Consider the following 21,928-nt stretch of genomic DNA (forward strand, 5'->3'; position numbering starts at 1 on the left):
AAGTGATAAATGGCTTTCTGATGCGATAGTAAACTAAACACAAAATAGTACATTCTGTAGCCAGTATGGGACCCTTTTTTTTTATTTCACAACGGGATGCACGAGTTTCTTCACTTGACATGAATGAATAATATTCCTCTATTAAAACGCATTCGTTGTTTTCATGCCGGCAAAATACAGCTGAAACATTTCATTCAGAACGATGAATTTGTCCCGCAACGACGCTGTTTGAAGTGATTATCCTGTAATGAAACAATGTTGAAACTACTTATAATTTGATACTATTTCTTTTCCCCTCTCATAGTTGATTAAATAAAAAATAAAATTGTTTCTCTAATGGGATTTTCCGAGGTTGAAAATCGTTTTGCGATGAGTTGTTTTCAAACGCCGTTTTGAATGAAAAAGACTCACGCCGCGCCAGAAGAGGAAAAGTTGGAGCTATGCGAAGCTTCGCTTTAAACGCTTTAAAGTTCGGAAAGTCCCGTTAAAGAGACATCTTCATTTTATTTTTTGTTTTACTCATAATTTGTTCCGGGAAAAAACGTCATTCGTTGTAAGTCAATTTCCATGTTTCACAGTCGTACCTACAGGTGTCCCAGTGATGTGCCTGAACAGTTGCGAACTGACTTTTTTCAACATACCTTGATAGAAAGAAAGCATGCATTTCTTATAACTTTCACTAACATGCATTTATAGATAAATATAACTGAGTACGTTCTCGTCTCTCGTTAATACTTTACTCCCAGACACCTCTCTTGCACGAAGGAATTAACAGTTATTTACTACCTGTTTTTTTTTCCATGCCATTATTTATCAAAATTAAACAATAGTGTTTATGTCGAGGTACTATCGGGTCATAGTTCCCCCGCGGAAATTTGCTGTTCTCAAATACCAGTTTTAAGATCATCAAATTTCCAAGAGGCAGCAAAGCAACTATAAGACCGATAGTCCTGAGACAGAAACAGTTTATTGTTTTTTTGTTCACCAGTAAATTTTTTTCCGCGGAAAAGTTACTTTGAATGTATCTTGTGGTTTAGTTAAGTGTACAAAAATCACTGGGGCTATCATTTGGGGTTTATACAGCTCATCAATTTGAGGTTGAAATGAAAAAGACGAATGAACAACGTACTACAAAAAATTAAAATGAAGGCAACCTGTTTGATAATGAATTGGAGGAATAAATGGGAGGCTTTTTCGCGGACGAGCATTATCCATCCGGGCATTTTCGCCCGATGGACACTGCAGTAATAGTGTCTCCGCGGATGAACACTATCGCCTCACGTGACCAATTTAAACCAATCAGAATCGGAGAAAATTTAGTGGTGAACTATAATTACTTGCCATTCAGCCTGGTAGGAAGTAGGGTTATAGTCAAGCCGGGGAGTGGGGTGGGGGTGTTTGTGGACCCCTGCGTTTCCAAGAATAGGCGACTTCTCAAGATATTGAATCATGAAATTTATCGGCTCACATGAAAGCCGTGAATGGTGCAGTTTACAATGCTGTGTAAAGACTGCTCAAGGCTAGTGAAAGTCGTTTTCGTCCCCGCTCCATGGCTAGAGAACGTTCACTTTATCGAGATCGGATCTGTTCAATTACACCAATCTGTTTTTCAACGTGACAATCTACTAATCCATCATTCCTGTTTGATTTTCTTCTATTTTCCGTTTTATATTGCAAAGGAAATGCTACTATCTTACTCATTAACTTGGCTCTTTCCAGGGGCGAGGGTTTTGCGGCAGGTCTCCTCTGATAAGCACTTCGATAACCTAAAAGATAAAATGAGCTGTAAAAATTTGTTATATCGGTTCACTGATGGGAAGTGAAAACGAGCAAGAACGGATGAATGACATTCAAGCAATTAGAATGGTTTTCAATTGAGCGTTGAAAACAAAATTGTGCGATTGCTTTGGCTCTCTTTCAACGACACTTGAAAGCCAAGATTCTCTCTTACACCAGTGAAAACCTACGAATTATTGTCCAGGGGCCAAATTAATAAATCGTTTACACTTGTAACTAACAATCTGGGCCCTTGTTAAACATTATCGTTGTTTGGCAAGCTCTCTTCGGTGGGGTGGCACCACCCCAAAAGAGAACTTGGTCGCAGGCTGCCATCCTAAACGCACTAATTTTGAGTCTTGTTCGAAAGATTCTTGGGACTGGAACACGGACGTTTGTGGGAACAATTCGATGGATGCTTTGTGATAACATTAATATCTCAAATTAGGGTGAACAAGAGGTGTTCTTTACTTACCATTGTAAGGCGTGTTTGTGAAGCTGTTTTGAAGGTTATAGTTTCTGTATTTGTAGTTGTAATTGTAAGGCCAACGGTAAGCCTGGGAATTTGGAGCTGAGGGAACGAAGAAGAAGATTGAAAAATAGTTACGAATGACACCTTGCTGTCTCAGCGCGCAAATGCGTGACTTGCTCTGATTGATAGGGGTAATAACTGACTAGTCCATTTCTGAGTTGCTGAGAACCTCATTTTGAAAGCGAGGCCAAGTACAAAGCTTTTCATATGAAAGTTGGTTTTGCTTCCATATGAATGAAAACTAACTTTCATAATAAAAGTTTGCAATCAGTCTCTTTCATAATGAGGTTCAAAGCAACTCGGAAATAGCCTTATAGCATTAAACCGGGGCACCCAATTGTGAATAAAAGCTAGCGTTTCGATTTTTTGGTTTTCTGCATGTCACCTAAAACTTTAGTAAAGTTGGAAAATGAATTCCCTTTGTTTTCTAAGGGACGAAAAAAGTAAGGCCAGCTAGGTCTTGAGGAACGGAAACATAGGTTCATAAATTCGGAGATAGGGATCTTCCAAAAGATTTTTTGTCCCTCAGTCTTGACTTAGACTTTTCTTTCCCATTAACTTGGAATTAGTTTTTGAAACACTTTTTAACCAGCAAGATAAGAACCTCGGTTAACTTTTAACCGTTGATTAGCGTTAATCGCCCTTAAAACTTCAGCAAACGATTTGTGTTCAATAGCAAACAAAAATATCTCTTTTAAAAAAACCGAAAACGATCGTGGAAATGAAAAACGACATTCGAAATATGAATAGTGACTGGTAAAACTGAACAGTGCGCCCGTAAATGAAGAATTTAGAAGGGCTACTTCTTATTTTCGGCCGACGTACTTAATTTAGTTGATTTCTGTATTTTTCCTGATGAGATTTCATGATCAGCGCCAGAAAGCGTGAAAAAGTTCTAGATGTATCGTTGGATTGTGGTCGACGGGTGCCCACGTTTGAAGGTAATGTAAGGTAAAGATGACATTATCAACTTGGATTAACCTACGAAATTTGAACTGACCTGCTGTTTGGTAATTATATCTTGAAATGGTCTGTGGCAGCTGGCGTCCATTGTAGTTTAAGAGGTCTAAAGGAAATAAAAGGAGCATTGGTTAGCATTTGTTATCATAAAACCGAGTATGCAGTAATGTAATGGCATGTTGAAAGTGTACTTACAGGGTTTTGCTCCATAATACTGTTGATAACGCCGATATGCAGCTGGTGAGTAGAGTGGTTTACCTGAAGAAATGATGCAGAACTGAGCCGCCATAAGAAATTGATTTGAGGGAAACAGTGAAAAGTTGACGTTTGAAGGTGATTGAAATTTAAATCTGAACATAATTAACAATAGATGGACATGCAAGCAGTCTCTTTCTTCTCCTTAGTTCTGTCCACTTTTTCCTCCCTCTCCCCAATCCCTCCTCGTTTGCTTTTCTAATTTGCATAATTTACCGTCGCTTTACGCGCGGGTTCGAGGAAAAAAGTTCTCAGACTACTGTTGGTAGCGCTCAAACCCGGTGTTTATGTCCCTATGCCCATCCCTCTTTCATGCTTCCTATTCCCAGCTCTAAACCCCATGACTATTGGCAAAGTCAGGTATTGCTTTGGTTGAGCTCTGTTTTTTGGGACACAAAATTGCGAAATATTCATTTGGGATATATTTTGACAACAGGCGTGGCCTTTCCAGCAAAGGAGACGGCATACCTGTCATCCAATGACAAGACAGAACAGAGAAGAGTTGGGAAGTGACTTGCTCAGAAAACGAACGAAAAGGACTCGCGCCTCGCTTTCATACCTACGAAATGAAGTCCCGGATGACAGGAAAGCCAATCCTTTCCTCGACTCCGCCTTTTACCCAGCTTCATTTATAGCTATTTTAAATTTTTCTCTCTTTTTATGATGGAAAATGGAAATGTAATCAGACTGCCCCCTTAATAAGTATATTCCGTGACTTACGTTGGTATACTGGTGGATATCGTTTTACTCCGCTTGATGGTTGTGGTCTGAGTGATGCAACGTTATTTCCTGATTAAAAGAACAGTAGGAAAACCATCTGTACCCCTCTTTACAAACGTATTTGAACGTATAAACCACAGGTCGTTATACCAAACAGCTGTTTTTACGGTGGCTTAGTGAACTAACATTCCATTTATTTTGGGTCAATAAAGTTAAAATCCTTGGACCGAACTGAACAAGTTTGTTGGAATTGTCTCTCAATGTTCTTGTTAACCTCATTCCCAGGGTCCCCTCTCTTCCTCCTTCTCTCGAGGGAGGGAGAGAGAGGACCCTGGGAACGAGGTTGTGTTGTTTTAATGATTGTTTTAAGACTACAGGCCTTGCAGACGGCTTTCCCCGCGGAATCATTCACCTCGTATATGAATCCTTACTTTGTTTTAGTCATGTTCAGTAACGTCATACTGTTACCCTTTAAGACCATAATTGACTAACTTTAGCTATTTGTATAACTCGGAATCTCACCTTTCCAGGGATAATTTTGATACCAAGCCCTGCTGCGAGCTGCTCCTGGTGTGTGCTGTAATGGCCGTTTTGATCGGGCTAAGAATGAAGAATACATTAAGTTCTCATGAGTATCAGATATATCCTTTCAAAATCAGCAACGCTAAAAAATTGATCAGTGTTTACCATATTCAAATTCTGTATCGTGGAAACACGGAACACTCATACGTTTCAGTTCGCTATTAGTAATTTTGGATTAGTCCCTAGAGGAAGGCAAGACCAATCCTTAGAGCCCAATCATTTTACAGTTAATTGAGGAAACAAGCAACGAAGCAAAACACTCAAATGGGATACCGTGCATAAGAAGTTCCCATGGAATTGGATGGTTTGAAGGGATGAAGTGTTTCTGCAGTCCTGTTTTGAAAGGGAAGAAAAAAGATTAAAAAAATTATAACCAAAGATAAAAAGTAAAATTTGCTGATGTTGTTAGTCTAATGAATCTTGAATGATAAGAAAAATATTTGAGTTTTACATCAAAACGGCAGTCCCATGTTCACTTTTTAAACCATACTATGCTAATAACCAGCCGGCCAGCTTCTTGGCGTCTTGCCAGTTTGATTTTTGACAAGTTTATGTTCTTTTTCCAACATTATGTTTAAACTAGCTTAATAATTTAAGGCTGCTTTCCATATTATCACTAATGATCGTTGCATTTGTAATAACCGAATGATCGTCAGCACTCGACTCGAGCGCTCTGAATCGCCGCCTGCCACTTTGTGATTCATGTGGTCAGCGGTGGCCCAACCCATGTTGAAATGTCCCTGCATGTACACATCATGAAGTCTCCCTTATTGATCACTTATTCAAGCGTTCAATCGATCGTTGGAGATCTTAAGGTCTTGGGATCTTGGCATTTAGTTATTCTATTCATTATATATTTATTTTACTTTTAATTTATGAGAGCCAAGATTCCTTCTTTTACTCGAGTTCTTACCGAGTGTAGGTGTAGCTCCAAAAGCAGCATCCACAATTCCTGTAAGATAGAAATGAAAGAAAAACTTGTCACTGAAAGAGAAAACAACGGTCTGCGACGAAGTCTTCCCATTTTGGTTAGTGGTGTAGACATTTTTAAAAGCCTGGGTTACTATGGGCCTTAAAACTAGGCTCACAGACTGAGCAGTTTACAGCAGGTTTCAAGGCCTTATGACTAAAAACGCTCACTTTCTAAACCAATCAGAAGTACAACGAAAACTAACTGTACCATCGTCGGACGCGTTTTTCGCGTTTAGCGTCTGTTGCATGTATTTGTTTTGGAATTGTGATTGATTCACTATGTCGTTTTTGCTGCTTTTTTGACCTGAGTGATTACTTCCGTTTGAGGTTACAATTAACTAAACTAATTGAAAACTGCTTTAAAACGATGTATTCATTTTATGTAGACCATGGAAAGCGTAACGTTGGACTTAAGTGCCACTGAGTTAAGAAAAATTGCTGCTATGTGAACAATGTGGACTCTTACCTGTCCAATACTGCGAGAAGGTCATAAATCCACCGCAGAATTCATACGAGTTGTCATAGCAAGGCATATCGCACTCTTTCTCTTCAACTTGATTAGATTTACTGTACGAATTTCCACAGAAGCACAGATCGGAATTACGTAACGCTCCGATACTGTAACCCTGTGACTTGCATGTGTCCACGCATGCGCCAATGGTAGCTGGGTGGGTGGGGATGTACACCTGGAGATGTCTGGGAAGGACATCACGGAAACAGCCCAGGTATGCGGGCTCATCTGCAAAACAATAAAGTATACACTCATTCCGACCAAGACTCCAACTGCAGCTTGAGCACTTCACCGTCCGCATCATCGCTTTGAGATGAAAAAATACGAATACATGCCCGCAGTTTTAGCTGTAGTGCGGTTAGTGCCAACAGACCATTTTGCAAAAGAGAGAAGCCAGATTCCTTATGTACTGGTAACGTGTAGGCTATTGGGGTCTAACGTTTGACATCATGGCATATATCGTGATGCAACAACGAAGGAAGAGCGGAAATTTTAATTGTGTAGACTGAGTCATCATTCCAAAAGATCAAAAGTACAAACCATGGTTTATCCAGCGCAAAACTACACATGAGCATTTGCTTATTTCTCTTTTTCAGCAAACAGAAAGTTTCAGTAATGAATAAGTGAATGATCATATATTCACATTCAGAAAGTTTCAGTACTATACAAAATAACGCGTAGGTCTTAAACCCCAAATGTAACTCTTTACTTACTGTTGCTTACTGTTGATATTCCTAAGGCGGCCAAATGTGTGTTTTGAAATTACTGGATTTAACAATCTCTTTGTCTGTAATCCAGGCGAATTTTTAACCGTATTTGCAACTGGACTCAGCAGTATACAGCTGTTTCGACAACGGTTGTCCAAAAACAGCGTAAAAGGGTAAGCGACAATGCCGAAAGGTAGTCTGGGAAATACCCAATCAATTTCAATAAAAGCTCAGAATCCATATGGCCCGCCATCTCAAGTCTTCGATGTATGGTTGAGGCATTATGGATTCTGAGCTTTTATTGAAATTGATTGGGTATTTCCCAGACCACCTTTCGCTTTGTTTGCACAACCTTTGTCGAAACAGCTGTATGCTCGACAACATCAAATAATTTTTCGTGTTGCATGCACTTACCACATATACGCGACTTATTAAACACCCTGATTTGGTCCAGCGTGTGCAATATCTCATCACCATTCTCATAAAGAATCACAAATCGTCCATTTTTAATGTCCCGTATGTATCCAATCTCGAACGCGCGAGACCTGGGCCGATTGACGATAATCTGGCTACCCCAAGGCACTTCGTTATGATCAGGGATTCTATCGATCACAATGTCCACATTGTCACGCGGGTTATAAGCCAACCGAGCGCCGTTATCAAACAGCACATTCACTCTGTTTGTTATTGAGTCAATCTCGCCCTTGTAGTAGTTTCCATTCTTCCAGCGGCTGATAACTCTGGATGCGGGCTCTAGGCATTCTGGGAAGAGATAATCATACATCGTATATTATATCATATTATATCATCCGCGCGTTCTCATTGGGCAAAACACGTCACCTGGAAACAAATCGAAAACAGTCGTTCAATTTGATAACCGTCGCCGATTATTTTTGACGAGGAAAAACAAAGAAAGAACGTCACAGTTTTAGATCTTAGCTGTTGTAATCCAATCACAGTTTAATAAAATCTAGTAAACTAGTCAGCTTGCATTTGTTTGCCTGCAAGCATCCCGTGACCATCACTATCTTTTCTGGCTTTCCACAATGAAGCGTGTGCTTTTCAGAATGTAATCGCGGAGGGTTACAGAATAAAATAGATCCCTTTCCAGCTTGGTGGTATATCGGAAAATAATACATTGATACTTAAAGATTGTCCTCAAAATTTCACAGTTGCTCTCAAAGCTTCGCTTCTCGGCCAACTGTTCATTTTTCAGACAATCTTTCAGCCTCGGGAATTACCCTCTGTTATACCAGCCACCTGAAGGGTTTTATTTACGAAGTATCATATCATATCATATCATATCATATCATATCATATCATATCATATCATATCATATCATATCATATATCATCATTTTATGTTAGTGAAACTTTCAAAAACGCATTAATAATTCATAAGCCCATTGACCAATCAAATGGTTGATAAAACATCACGTGCAGTGGTTTTATTTGCGATAAAACCTCCTCCTTATTAGTATGCGGTGTTTAATGTTTTTGCCGTATGCTAATTTCCAACGTTCACAAAAGCATCATTGTTATGAACTCTCTTGACACACACTTTTCCAGGAATGTTTTTGAAGCCGTTCAAAAAACTCGCAGCACGTGTTTTATCGGGTCTAAAACCACTCAGCTGCGCCTCGTGGTTTTAAATCCCGATAAAACAGTGCTGCTCGTGTTTTAAACATTACATAAAACTACAGGTGTGAGTTTTCAATGGGTGAGTGAGTATTAAAAAGGATGCTGCTGAATTGAGTAGCGCGCGTACGCACGCGGACGTATGATCTAATTGTTCTGGTGGACAATTGGTATTGCTTGAAATGAACACAGTTTAGGACGCTTGAACCAGTCAGGTTCGTGTGTTCCCAGGACTGTTTGTATCATGAGCTTCGAATGCAAACTTTGCATCCCATATACAAGAAAATGTGTTTGTTATCAAGTCACAAACACTGTCTCTTGTCCATTACATTTATCCTGGGTACAATGAGAACATAATTTCTAGCTGCGTGCAAAAATGTAATAGTGCAAAAGTAAATGATTGAATCAACTGTTATTACCATCTTAACGAAGAGATTTTTGATTTATAAGTACTTTTGACGATCGTCGTGTTTGGATTTTAGTTAAGGGGGTAATTTCAGCAATTTTTAGTCTCGCTTTGAATTGCCAAAACATATTTGCCGTTTAACGAAAACGTTAAAACAGTGGTTCAGTTTTGTTAAATATTACTCTATTAGTGCATAAAACAAGTACTAATTGAATTTTGACCGCAGATGTTTAAGATAGAATGGACTACAACTTGGAAACATTGGCCAATTTTTTCAAGGTTTTCTTGTGTATTTTAGAGAAATCGCTAAAAATGTATTTTATTCTGTTCTTCCTCAGAGAAATCACTTAATATTTTCCTCTCATTGCTTTAAGAGCAATTTTATGTTAATAAATAGTTCTTTGTAACATATTTGAATAGATTTGACCAAAATACAGCAAACTGTTCGTGGCACTGCCCCTTTAAATTATCTCTTCACGATCAAAGACCTTATTTAAACACCCTTACAATGCCCTTATGTGTCACTGTGTTTAACAGTCAGGCGGGTTTTCTGATTATGAACACAAAGTGAACAATTCAAACACTTGTTGCCTCACAGGCCAAACTCAAAATTGTTATCAATTCAAATATAGGAGTAATTATCATTCAGTTGGCTATTTACACTTGCCAGACTGAGGGCATATTAGGACGCTGTACAAAATCGTCTTCAGCTATTTAATATTGCTACGTAAGAGTTACGTCCGTAGCTGATTTCAATTAAAGCTTTCGGGGCAGTCTTTCTCGTGAACTAAAGTCAACTAATTATGAACTGAAATAAACCGTAAAAGAAAGATTCGTCTTTTCCCCTCGTACCCTCTTAAAATATTTTTTATTTAATTTCTAAATTTGCTGACTCTTTGCCACCTGTTTGTAAGTTGCTTTGATGACAATTTTTTCACGGCATTTTCCTGCAAAAACAATCTATAACAAGGATTTCATTTTCATCTTCGCTACTCCATGTCCTGAAGACAAAGTTAAAGAGCAATCTTATGGTGGATACAGTTGTTTCATTGACTTACCAGCCGTCACCCAGCGAACTTTTAGGGACAGAAGCACCAGGCAAACCAAAGCGAGTCTCATAGCATTCTCTAACCAAAGTAAATCGTTGATCAATTTAGATTTCAAAAAACGTAGGTGTGTTTTTGAAGGTAGAAGGCCCGTCTAAGTCGAACTGACGCTATACAGATATCCACGCTTCCAGTAAAGTTCCTGTGTCTCTCTCTCTCCACCGAAGAATCAAATATAGTTTTACTTCATCTTTCAACAGACATATCGCGCGTATGACAAACAATAATCACAGTTTCTCTGTGTCCTGGAAGACTTCATCCCGAATTAACTGAGCAATAAATGTGACTTTTCATCGAGGAAGGATGGGATCAAAAGCTCAGTTGATTGGGAAGCCATTTTCAATTCAAATCGCTTGGTATCTTTTTGTTACGCTCACCCAGTAACTAATTGAAAATTCTGCCATTCTTTGGTACAGCTTATAATTTATGGATAACTGTTTTTGGATGGCGCTGTGTCAAGCGGGTAGCCAGATAATTTCAAAATAGAAAAAACCAGCCACAGCAAGTGTTTCATTATTTTAAATACAACCACCAGCAATTTAACTTGACTTTTGGAAGGAAAAAAATTTTTGAAGGTGAACCATGTCATATATTTTACAAACAAAACTAAAGGACAGTAATAAGTCTGTATTTTTTAGTTTCCACAGATTTTTTAACTCTTTAATTTTCAATTCCGTGCTAAAATTTTTGTACGTAAAAACCCACAATTTTGTTTTGGAAACCATGAAAAAGCAGCGCTATTTGATGATGCCAATCGATAGCTTACTTAATCGGAATTCTTGCAGCGGTTTATGGACTTCGTCTTGGGAAAATATTCCAGCTTCAGGGCGGATATCAATTTAGAACCAAAGTAATTACTCAGGCCAATCACAATAGACGCAAACAATCAGATATCGTAGCATATACATGGTCAAGTTATCGAAAACAATACAATTATGAACCAATCAGAACTCGAAGCAAATAAAGAAAACGACGTAAGGCGCGGGAAAACTCATTCGAGCAAGTCACGTTTGATTTTAGTTTTACTTCTAATTGACTAAAAATAGAAGCAAAATCAAAACAAATGCGAATTGTGTTTCGACACAGTTGAAATGTTCTTTATATAAGGGTGTTCAGCTAGACTGTGATCACGTGATTAGTTAATTCCCCAGAGTGTGAAAAACAATGAAAGCCAGTGGAGCGTAAAATAATAGCTGAAACAAAATCGACAGATTTGGAGCTGTTGTTGATCCCAGTTCTTACTTTTGAGACGTAATTTTTGAAAGCGTTTGTAACCATAGCATATAGTGACATGTCTTGCACACTTTCTCAGTTCTAAAAATCAGGAATCTTCAAGCAAATATCTTTTCATGAAAAAAGATATCGCTCGTAGAATCATCGTCAGGAATGCAGGAGGGATTTCTATCACTTTTTTCTTTCACGATAGACTAAAACTTGTTTTTTAATTTTTTTTTATTTTTTATTTAATTGATAAGATTATCTCGTAATTTAAATAAACAAACAATGGTCAGTGTATGATTCGAAAACGAAAGGCATCTGTTTAGTCAAAGAGAGTAATATAAATACGGCAAAAAATTAAACGACGCATATCTCCTTTAAAAGATGGAATGACAGCCGAGCGAAGGTCATTAGTTTATTCATATGACGAAAAAAACGCTGTTCTTTGTTCAATGTGGTGCTTAGATTGAACAGAATAAAGGAACTTTTGGGAACCCGGGAAGGTGCTTTGAATAAATGCCTAAATAAGTAAAATCGAATCTGGCTTGCTAGAGTTGCAAGTCATCCCCTCAACCGCCCCCCCCCCCCCCCCCCGCCAAAAAAAAAAAAAAACAAGGACATATGCCGGGTTTGCCCACCATTTACAGTTCTCTGTGACAACAATTTCCACTTTGCTCAAGCGTTATCTTCAAAGATTCAGCAGAAAGAGAGAAGGCCAAAAGGTCCACAAACCCACCAAACAGAATGAGAGAGAGAAAAAAAAAGAGATATACAACATTTTAGGTAATTGGTTGCATTTTAGGTAGTTCGACGTCACAACGCTAAAAAAATGCAATTTTCATTTTGTGAAAGTTTTCTCTTGTTTCCTGAACACATTTGTTGGAAATTGCTAGAGAAATGTCTCCCTGGAAACAACAATGATGAATAGAAGAGCAGATTTTGTATCAATAATCTCGAGATTTTAATTCGCTCTGGAGGAAATTAACAAAGGTTATTCTTCACCCGTGTCCATCTGGTAAAACATATCCATTTTCTGCCAAGTTTCTTCATGATACATACTGTTTTATTCAGTTTTTTGTCAATGTCATCTATCGTACTTCTAACAGCAAGCAGGAGTACAATTTTAGTGATATTCTGAATGAATCAATCGTGCACACTCATAAGTATAAACCGAGTTATTTGTGAAAAGAACTGACCCCTAAGGCCTGACCTTGCCTTATAATTAAATTTTCAAGGTTAACTGATTCAGGAAAAATTTGAAATTAATTGGTTTTCAACTAAAGACGGTCACAGAAAGGGACTGAAAGTGTATTGCAAGTCTGTACCGATCTATTTTGTTACCGATGATCGATCAGAAAATTAACTCTGCAGTGTATGTTTAAGTGGTAAAGAGAAACCAAGAAATTCTTACTGAGCGTTAGTCCTAGTAAGGAAATAGCAGACCGCACGAGACAAAGAAAAATTTTTTGACCTCGGCGGGAATCAAACCTAGGACCTCCAGAGGCCAGACGGGAGCAAGTCGTGCGTGATAACATTGGTGATAATTGCGGCAAATGCGAATGTGTAAGGGGACAAATGAATGATGTACCTCTAGCACTAAGGACAAAAACGGACATATACGTACGTTGGAAATGCTGCCATCGACCGGTAAATGTTGTCGTTCATTTAGTTTCATTTTAATTTTGTTTACTGAACTACTGATATGATCAATTTGGTTTTCCGTATTTTGTTTTCACAGTTGATTTAAGTAAGTAAGAAACTTTATTTTTGTGTCAGCCGAAGGAAGGAATCCTTCTACTTATAGGGGCACATGTGTCAACTAGCTCGAATATTGGTCACTTTGTACGTACTTCTCCTTTTGTAAGTCCACTGAGTGTTTAAATTCTACTGATATCCTCTTTTGCGTTTAAATAAAGAAGAGAGAGCAAAAAAAAATGTGTGTGCAAACTGGGGACATTCAACTTAATCCAGATGGCGTTTATTCTTTATCCACATCTCTTGCAAAGGTTTTATTATATGTATAATGGGATACGATTTTCCTTAACTTTTGAAGTCTTAGGAACATACTACTTTTCGCAATTTTATTTCAAAACAAATCCCTCTGTTTTCGATTTTTGCAGTATTTATTCTTTGCTGAGGTAAATAAGTGTATAAAGTGTTCGCTGGGGTAATATATTATTTTTGGGTTCTCAACATGAGCCCCTGACAGTAACTTAATATTTTTAGTACTGACGTTTATCTAAGTAATAATTTAGTCAAATATGTGAAAGTTCTTCTGTTACTTAAGGGGGGAATAAAAAGCACTGTAGTGCTACATATCTTATGTTCAAAAAAGAAAAAAAGAGAAAGTATGTATTAAATTATCTTTATATACGCTTTTCCTTTTTAGAACCGAAAAAGAAGTTATGATTTTTAATTGATGGGCGCTTTTTTTATATGATGGCCAGTCCGTGGTCTATATTTTATTCAGGCGATAGAAAATGGTCTAAAGAAAATACCTGCACTTCCCGTGGCGAACAACAATAGAACTTTCTTGGAATACAAGGACGAATACTGTTAATTAAAATCTGCTGGTTTTTTTTTTCCATTGTTTAACCTTTAAACAGTGTTTTTTTTTCTGTCTTCTAGAAACTGAAGAATAATGATGCCTAAAATAACGATGTTTTTGCTCGTTGTAATTCCGTTCCTTCCTTGGGGAGGTAAATATTCCGGGCATTTTTTGTTTTGTAATGCTTGTTTGTTTTTGCTTTGTTTTTTCTATTTTGTTGTTGTTGTTGTTGTTGTTGTTGCACGAACCCAAACAATTCAGACATTCTTTGTAGTAGGCATTGCATACGCCTAACCACTTGGTGAAGAACATGCTAGCTTCTCAGTTAAAAAAAAATCCATTATTGCAAGTTGAACATAAACTTGCTCAAAATCTGAACAAGTTTAAGGCTGACCAGATGTCTAATTGTATCGGGACTCGTGAGCCCCAGACGTCTCACTGATCCATGATCAGGAATCAAACGTGAACCCGGGGCCTCCGGCGATTAAGCCCAGCACTCTAACGCTGTGAAAAACAATTAGCTGCCGAATGTTAGCGAATGAGCTTCTCCTTTGCTTCGTAAATATAGAGAAATTCTTTCATTTTTGCGCGTTATTTAATTTCATTCCATGCATTAGGATTTTACTGTGTAACTGAAAGCAAGGCCACTGAAGTTATATATTTAAGGTTGAGAAGATTACGGTAGACGGGACAGTTCAGACGCAGGGCTTTTAATGCGCCTTACGAATTCGACGAATTAGGCCCAACTGTTGTACCTAACGCGTACCAAATAAGAATATAATCTGTACATGAGACGGTGCATGACAAGTGCCTGTTATTATTCCGAATCGCGCTAGCTACTAATACAGCGCGACAAAGTTTACAGAGCCCAAATAGTTTCTACCACAATGAACTAAAACATTAAAAACTAAAACATCAGCCTATTCTGACGCCCAGTCACTGTTGTGCGACTGGCGTATACCACGTTAACACTTAGTTCGGTGACTGAAGAGTGCTGTGTCTGAACTGAGATTCTGCACAACGAAAATGTCTCATTTCAGCGGAGGGGGTCTCCTGTAACTTTGAGCCTGGATTTTGCGGCTGGGAACAAGAAGATACGGATTCGTTTGACTGGACACGAAGAAGTGGCCGAACACCCTCTTACCTGACTGGGCCATACAAAGATCACACCACAGGAACAGGTGATTATAAACTAATTAATGAAAGAAATAAAGGCAGATAGTTTTACTTACTTGTTATTGACCAAGCGCGAGGGCCATTACTGGGGAATATTGACCAAAGGTCGTGACATTACGGACCGAGCGAAGTATGTTCTTTAGTTGTTCCGTCTTTAAATCTGCTGGAAGGTATAACGCCTCAATTCAGGTGTAAGGCGGTGTCTACTATATATTACACCTTAAAATTCCCTGTGGGTTTCAGATCATCGTGGCTTTCCCGATAACGTTGGGGGGAGCTTTCTAAGGCAATCCACAAATCCAGCTTATTCAATTTCTTTCTTTGGGTAAGATCTCTTATAACCTGTTTCTCGATACCTTTCCAAAGACTTGCTGTTCATTTTAATTCTTTAGTATCACAGCCTCTCGAACTTGTCCACATCATAGATAAGAAGTGGGCAGATTAAGGAAAGCGGTATCTACTTTAATTTGAGTTGAGGGTTTCTACATTTACATCGAAGCTTCGGGGAGGAGTCCCGGTGCAAACGCTCGACTGTCTCTTAGAAATGTAACTGGCGGACAGTGCTTGACTTTCTTTTATCACATGTGGGGCACTGATATTGGAGAACTGAAAGTGTTGGTGAATGACACTGTAGTGATGTCTGTAGTAGGAGAGCAAGGATTTAACTGGAACATGGCTCAAGTCAGACTGAATGGGTCGCAAAATAAGGTAACTTGTACTGAACTAGAAGGTTGAGACTGGTTCACACATGCAATTGTCAGTTGTTCACACCAAACAACAAGTGTCAGTTCACACCTAACACAAACGCAAACGCGCGCGCAAGGAATACCGTACACGCATCTTATTGGAATTGTTAAAGGTCAAATATAGGGGATATACCAAGCTTTACTTGCTTCATTTCTTGCGTCGGTACTTGGGCTTGTTTTTTCGTTTGCGTTGCTTGCGTGTGCGTCGCACATGTGGACCAGCTCCTAAATCCCTGCTGATGGGACATCGGAGGAACTAAAGCTGGTGTCGGTCTTACGTCTTAGTGGCGTGGTGAAATTAATGATGCTCTTTGGGATACTGAATGTTGAAAGGTAGAAAACCAACATAAGAACCCAGCTAGGCGCAGGTAAATTAAAAGTAAAAAGGAAATCCTTAAAATTTACGAAATACAGTTAACTTCGAATTACTTTTTCTACGCATCGCAGGTTGACAAACTGTTAAGACTGATCCCGTGACAATCAGAAGGAAACTTATCCATTTTCGGAAAGGAAGAAAAATAGGACCCTAGCATGGCATAGATCAAATTTATGAACAAAAGAACATTTTGAAATTTCGGAAGGTTAACTACACTAGTCACGTATACAAGGTTTTCGGATAAACGGGTTTACAAATAACAGTATTTGTTCTAAACGATTTTTTTCGGGCACAATAACTGATCTCAGCAACGGTGATATTTTTTTACCCAAGCAGTTCCGTTGTATTTCTATTTTCTAAAGGACGACTTACTATTGTTGGCCGACACAGGACAATTTGCTATTAATTTGATATTAATTGATTGATTTGTTTAGGTATCTGATTGTCTAGATTGTGTTCTTTATCCCTTTAGGTCACCATCGAGGGCGTCAGAGGTCCTTCATTTCGTGGCGATATTGCAGTTGATGACATTTTTCTAACAAAGAACTGTTCCGGTGAGAAATAACAAATCAGTAGAAAGGTTTAGAATCGCGTTTACGCCAAACGTAAAACGTGAGATTAACGTTTATGTTTTCTTTGAAAAAAACAGTACGTAGATGACAATATTGCAAAATAATTTAACTTTGATGTAAATGGTCTCTACTTGTACGTACATTAAAAATAATCTTATACGAATATGTATTGTTCTATTTTATTTATAATTTTTGTCGGCCACAGTGGTATTTATCATTTTAGAATCATCTTGCCAACTTTCCAAATCATTCGAGTAATCAATACAATCGCCAAGTGCGCAACACAACTGAATTTCATGGCCACAAGAAGTCAAAAGAGTAATGGTGCACAGGAACGTTCATCGCTTTTCCCATTCTACTTTGGGATGGCACTGCTTGGGCTGTACAGGACAATATAGAGATTTAGAATCGCGTTTGCAGCAAATGGCAAACGCGAGATTCGCGTTTGTGTTTTCTTGGAAAAAAATTAGTACACAAATAAGTATTGTGCAAAATAATTCAAGCCTTTGAAGCTAATGCAAAACTACTGAATTTTACTAAGAAAACTGAGAAACTGAAAACAGCGAGCGGCAAATAGAGGGTAAACATGGTCACGTGGTCATTTCTGCCGTATGCTTTAAACATAATTCTTAATCTCTGTAATATCTTGTGAGTAAAATAATTGAAACTCCATATTTACAGAATATTGAGATAGGGGGAAGGGAAGAAGGCTGAAATCATGAGAAGAACAAATTAGTTAGCAAAATGTCGCGAAAATGTGAATAAAATACACAAAAACTGTTGTTCTCATTGTTGTTGTTGTTTTAAATTATTGTGTGAATCAGCTCAAGAATGTGTAGACCTAAGCTCACCATCAAATGGACGTGTTAACTGCAGCCAAGGAAAAGCAATTGGAAGTACATGTCAGGTTGTTTGTGGTCCCGGTTTTCTAATCAGCAGTCCAAGGAGTCAAACTTGTCTCGTTAACGGAGCCTGGTCTGGGATACAAGCAACATGCGATTCCTGTGAGTATAGTTATTCAGGTGTTGGAATAGTAACCAGACCTCTTTGTCAGGAGGCTCGGTGGTGTAGTGGTTATTGCATCGAACTTTCAACTGGACTTTCGTGCGAAAGATCGGAGGGTCACTGATTTTAAGGCTAGTTGGTTTCTACACTGTTGCTTTTCCTGAGATGTGAAGATTTACTCAACACTGTCCCTGTCTCTTCTCAACTGTATGAATGGCTACCAGCGAAAGCCTCCTGGGTGTACCCCAAAGACACTAAGAAGAACTAACATCCCATTCAGAGGGGAATGGCTTGGCCCGAAGATCGGCTTTGACTACTTTGTCCTGACATCTTCATCTAATTATTAGATATTAAATTAAACGTTGGCCCTATCTCAACCTTTACTTGTATATTTCCCTTTATGCCTTTTAGTGCCTGTGAGATTGTCAGATGGGATGTCACCTAACCAGGGCCGTGTAGAGGTATTCGTCGAAAATAAATGGCAAAGCTTGTGTGATTTTCCATGGAAAATAAAGGAAGCTACAGTTGTGTGTAGGATGCTTGGTTTTTCCTTTGCAAGCGCAGCAGCGCCAGCATCAGCATTCGGGATTGGGAACGTCTCAATGTGGCTGCACGAATTTGACTGTAATGGAAGTGAGCGTCAACTTCTTGAGTGCCCGATGGACACCAGGTTCTCGTCTGCTGTCCTGTCATATTTCTGTGACAGTGACAGCCAGGCGGGTGTCGTCTGCGGAACTCCTAATGGTATGTGCATATGATTACATTTTCCACTGTCTCAGTTATACATCGGTGAAATCTCGTGACGCATGCGTAGTAAAAATTCAAACAGGCTGCAAAGCATTCTCGACACCATTACGCTTTCCTTTTGTGCATAACTTTGCGACATGCGCAGTCAAGCCAAAGGCTTTGGGGTGTGAGAATGGCCACAAAAAGCAACGCATATTTAACGTGATGCATAATTTTTTAACCAACAAGCAGACCTTTTTTCTTTCTTGGAAATATAGAGTACGAAATGTGAAACATCATAGCATAATCGCGCCATTCTTGTTCCCAGAGCTCCTCAATTGTTGCGGTTCTACTGATGACCAAATATTTGTAGGTAATGGGAACAGAACACCTTCTTTAATTAAAAGGAATTCTGGTAGCTGTCACACCAATCAAATGTGCACCCTTATTTGTGCTGCCACTCTCTTAGTAATTATTAAGGATTTTCTTAATGCTCTTCAAAATATTCCTTCCCTTTATAAAGTGACAGTTCGATTGTCAGACGGAGGGAGCTCCAGCCAAGGAAGAGTTGAACTGAATGTTAACGGCCTCTGGGGAACTGTAACGGACTCTGATTGGGACAACAAAGATGGTGACGTAGTCTGCCGAATGCTCGGTCTTCCAGCTGCCACCGGTACCCCTGGAGGAGCCATATTTGGACAGGGAACGGGCATGATCTGGCTTTCACATGTTGAATGTTTTGGAAACGAATCTTCGTTGATTTCGTGTGGCAATGTTGGAGGCTTGGGTGCTGGTAAATATTACAGCTCCAGTGGACACGCAAATGACGCTAGCGTAATATGTGGCGAACCAGCTGGTGAGTTGTTGAAATGGTGAGGCGGCGAAAGCGCATGCAGTGTGACCATGAAACAAGATTCCTGGGCGGTCTCTCAAGGCAACTTTCAGAAAGAAATCTTTTTTACTTGGCTCCTGTCGCATCAAAACAGCAATCAAATCATCGTTAATTCGCCAACAAAGACGTTTTCTATTTTCGTCACGTACACTGTATCGTAGGAGAGACATATCAGAGTGAAATGTTAACAAGAAACGCCTGGGCACAGCAAAATTAACCAGTTTCAGGGAATTTACAATCACCCCTAACTTGATAGCCGCAAAAATTGTCACCCATAGCGCATTAAACGTCCCTTTGCAACGTTTACTGAAACCTGAAATAACATTCATTTTCTTCTTTTTCTCATAGCAGTTGAATTGCGATTAGTTGACAGCTTATCAGGTTCCGCCAATGACGGCCGCGTGGAATTAGGAATTGGAGGAGTCTGGAAAGGAGTATGTTCCGCTGGTTGGGATTTACGCGAAGCTATGGTCGTTTGTCGAATGCTTGGGTTACCTCCAGCAACAGTAGCACAAGGAGAAGCCGTGTTTGGCAACTCTGGCGATACACCGTGGCTTGGACATTTAAAGTGCTTTGGTAACGAGTCTAGCATAACGCAATGCCCTGAAAGTAAATTGGGAAAGGCGATAAAATCACGTTGTGACAGGAAAACAGACGCTGGTGTCATCTGTGGCAATCCTTCTAGTGCGTAGCTTAGACTGAATACCTTTTAAGCATTTCACTCTCCTCCTTCCCCTCCTCCTCCTCCTCCTCCTCCTCCTCCTCCTTCTTCTTCGTCTTCTTCGTGTTCTTCTTCTTTTTGTTTTTCTCACCTTCCTCCTCCTGCTCCTCCCCTTTCTTTCATTCGCAGATTCTAAACCAAGAACCACCTTACTTGACTAAAGAAGGAAGGAAGATTTTAGGGGTTTGATATCTTTTTTAAACTCCAATATCAGCATTTCTTATGTTTCCTTGCGATACCAGTTGGCTTTAAAAAAAATCAGACTTTATATGGTAAGTGACAATTTCTTCTATTCTCTTGACTGCTGTAGGTAATATTGTGAAGAGGGTCCTGTGAAGGGAAGTTGGACTCTGGTTACTATTGGAGCTTAAAGGGTTAAAGGAGTAGCCTTTTAGAAATATATGTTACTTTGGTAGAGCGGTTTTAAAAACGACTGTGATTCGTCAAACCAAATCAAAATCATTACGCTGACCAATCACAACAACAGTAAACAACACAATGAACCAATCACATCTGAAGGAAATGCACGTAAACGGCGACACGAGTAGCGATTGCATTTGATCTTATTCCTGATTGGCTAAGAAGGAGCGAAAACCAAACGAAACACAACTTCGTTGAACAGTTAATTTAAAACCACTCTAAGACCTTAAAGAAAGTAATTCCCGAAACAGCACACCATTCATTACAAAAACCATTGACATGAAGACAGCCTTTAAATGTAGGTATATCAATTTGACTGATTTTTTCTCCTTTTTTAGTTAACGTTCGACTGGCGGGAGTTAACTCTTCAAACCAAATGGGCCGAGTGGAAATATCGCTGAATGGAGTCTGGGGCACAATTTGTGACAATCATGCTTGGAACATTCGTAATGCGCATGTCATCTGTCGTATGTTAGGGTTTCCTGCAGCTACTACGGCTCTTGGTTCAGCGGTCTTCGGTCGTGGCAAGGGAGTGATATGGCTTGAAACCTTGAACTGTACTGGAAATGAAAATTCCATTCTTGAATGTGAACATGGAGAGCTTGGAAGTAAAACAAGATGCACCCACTCTTCAGACAGTTCGGTCATATGTGGAGTAGATCCTTGTAAGTATTAGAATAGAACTGAACTACGGGTGCAGTCTACATCGCCAATTCACTTAAAATGTTCCGATGCAGTTTTTGAGCCACCATGCCTCCCTTTTTAGCCGCCTGTTAGGTAGTCTTCTGCGGTACAAATTGATCTTACATTTACAGCAGTTATTGATTTTGGATTGAAGTTTGTCGGGATTGATGAACAAAACCCCTCGAAATCAGTAGATTGCAAATTAATTTTGCGACATCCAGATTTTTATTTGAAAAGCCACCACCAAATCTTTGAAGTATTGTCGCAAATGAAACGGACAAGAATGGAAAAATTCTCTCTGTTTGATTTCAAATAAATCTAAAACATTTCAAAACTGAGTATCTGTGTGGTAATAGTGAATGGACCGTAATTATAAAACACTGCTTTCATGAAGTGACTTGACAATGTTGTCAATATTGTCAATATGTACCCTAAAGCCTTTTTTTGAAGCCACTAAAGTTTTACTGATTTTCTCTTCTGTGATCCTGAAAACAAGATTTTTATTTGAGATCGTTCGCATTGAATTTTCATGGAGGTTTTAAATTTATCATTTTGTTAAAAAAAAAATCGGCCAAACTGCTGGATAGATTTTTGTAAGATTCCCACCACGCATGCTTAACGATGTGAACAACTTCATTCCGAAATTTCACAGGAAGGAAGGAAGCCTGACGAATGGGGT

At 39.0% G+C, this 21,928-nt stretch overlaps 2 protein-coding genes across 4 annotated transcripts in view; one reads left to right on the top strand and one right to left on the bottom strand.

Moving 5' to 3' along the window:
* The window catches only part of LOC146472871 (uncharacterized), a 14,853-nt gene extending 4,351 nt beyond the window's left edge, over positions 1–10,502 (bottom strand). The window contains exons 1-12 of one of the 2 annotated variants that reach the window (XM_085119104.1): positions 10,118–10,502; positions 7,430–7,777; positions 6,264–6,536; positions 5,739–5,777; positions 5,099–5,158; positions 4,766–4,843; positions 4,244–4,312; positions 3,464–3,526; positions 3,309–3,374; positions 2,252–2,347; positions 1,698–1,766; positions 585–641 (exon numbers count right to left, since the gene is read on the bottom strand). In XM_085119104.1, coding sequence (XP_084975230.1) covers positions 585–641; positions 1,698–1,766; positions 2,252–2,347; positions 3,309–3,374; positions 3,464–3,526; positions 4,244–4,312; positions 4,766–4,843; positions 5,099–5,158; positions 5,739–5,777; positions 6,264–6,536; positions 7,430–7,777; positions 10,118–10,178 — 1,279 coding nt within the window. In that variant the 5' untranslated portion in view covers positions 10,179–10,502. The remainder of the gene's footprint in view (positions 1–584; positions 642–1,697; positions 1,767–2,251; positions 2,348–3,308; positions 3,375–3,463; positions 3,527–4,243; positions 4,313–4,765; positions 4,844–5,098; positions 5,159–5,738; positions 5,778–6,263; positions 6,537–7,429; positions 7,778–10,117) is intronic. The other variant, XM_085119105.1, reaches the window with a different exon arrangement.
* Positions 5,724–21,928, top strand: part of LOC146472872 (uncharacterized) — a 28,613-nt gene continuing 12,408 nt past the window's right edge. The window contains exons 1-10 of one of the 2 annotated variants that reach the window (XM_085119098.1): positions 5,724–5,853; positions 14,012–14,082; positions 14,972–15,112; positions 15,580–15,815; positions 16,702–16,783; positions 17,626–17,805; positions 18,218–18,550; positions 19,056–19,388; positions 19,773–20,108; positions 20,904–21,230. In XM_085119098.1, the coding sequence (XP_084975224.1) occupies positions 14,025–14,082; positions 14,972–15,112; positions 15,580–15,815; positions 16,702–16,783; positions 17,626–17,805; positions 18,218–18,550; positions 19,056–19,388; positions 19,773–20,108; positions 20,904–21,230 (2,026 nt within the window). In that variant the 5' untranslated portion in view covers positions 5,724–5,853; positions 14,012–14,024. Of the gene's footprint in view, positions 5,854–12,877; positions 13,031–14,011; positions 14,083–14,971; positions 15,113–15,579; positions 15,816–16,701; positions 16,784–17,625; positions 17,806–18,217; positions 18,551–19,055; positions 19,389–19,772; positions 20,109–20,903; positions 21,231–21,928 lie in introns of those variants that run through there. The other variant, XM_085119097.1, reaches the window with a different exon arrangement.

This window comes from Pavona decussata, unplaced genomic scaffold (assembly GCF_977016875.1).
Source record: "Pavona decussata unplaced genomic scaffold, jaPavDecu1.1 SCAFFOLD_96, whole genome shotgun sequence".
In the NCBI taxonomy this organism is placed as follows: domain Eukaryota; kingdom Metazoa; phylum Cnidaria; class Anthozoa; order Scleractinia; family Agariciidae; genus Pavona; species Pavona decussata.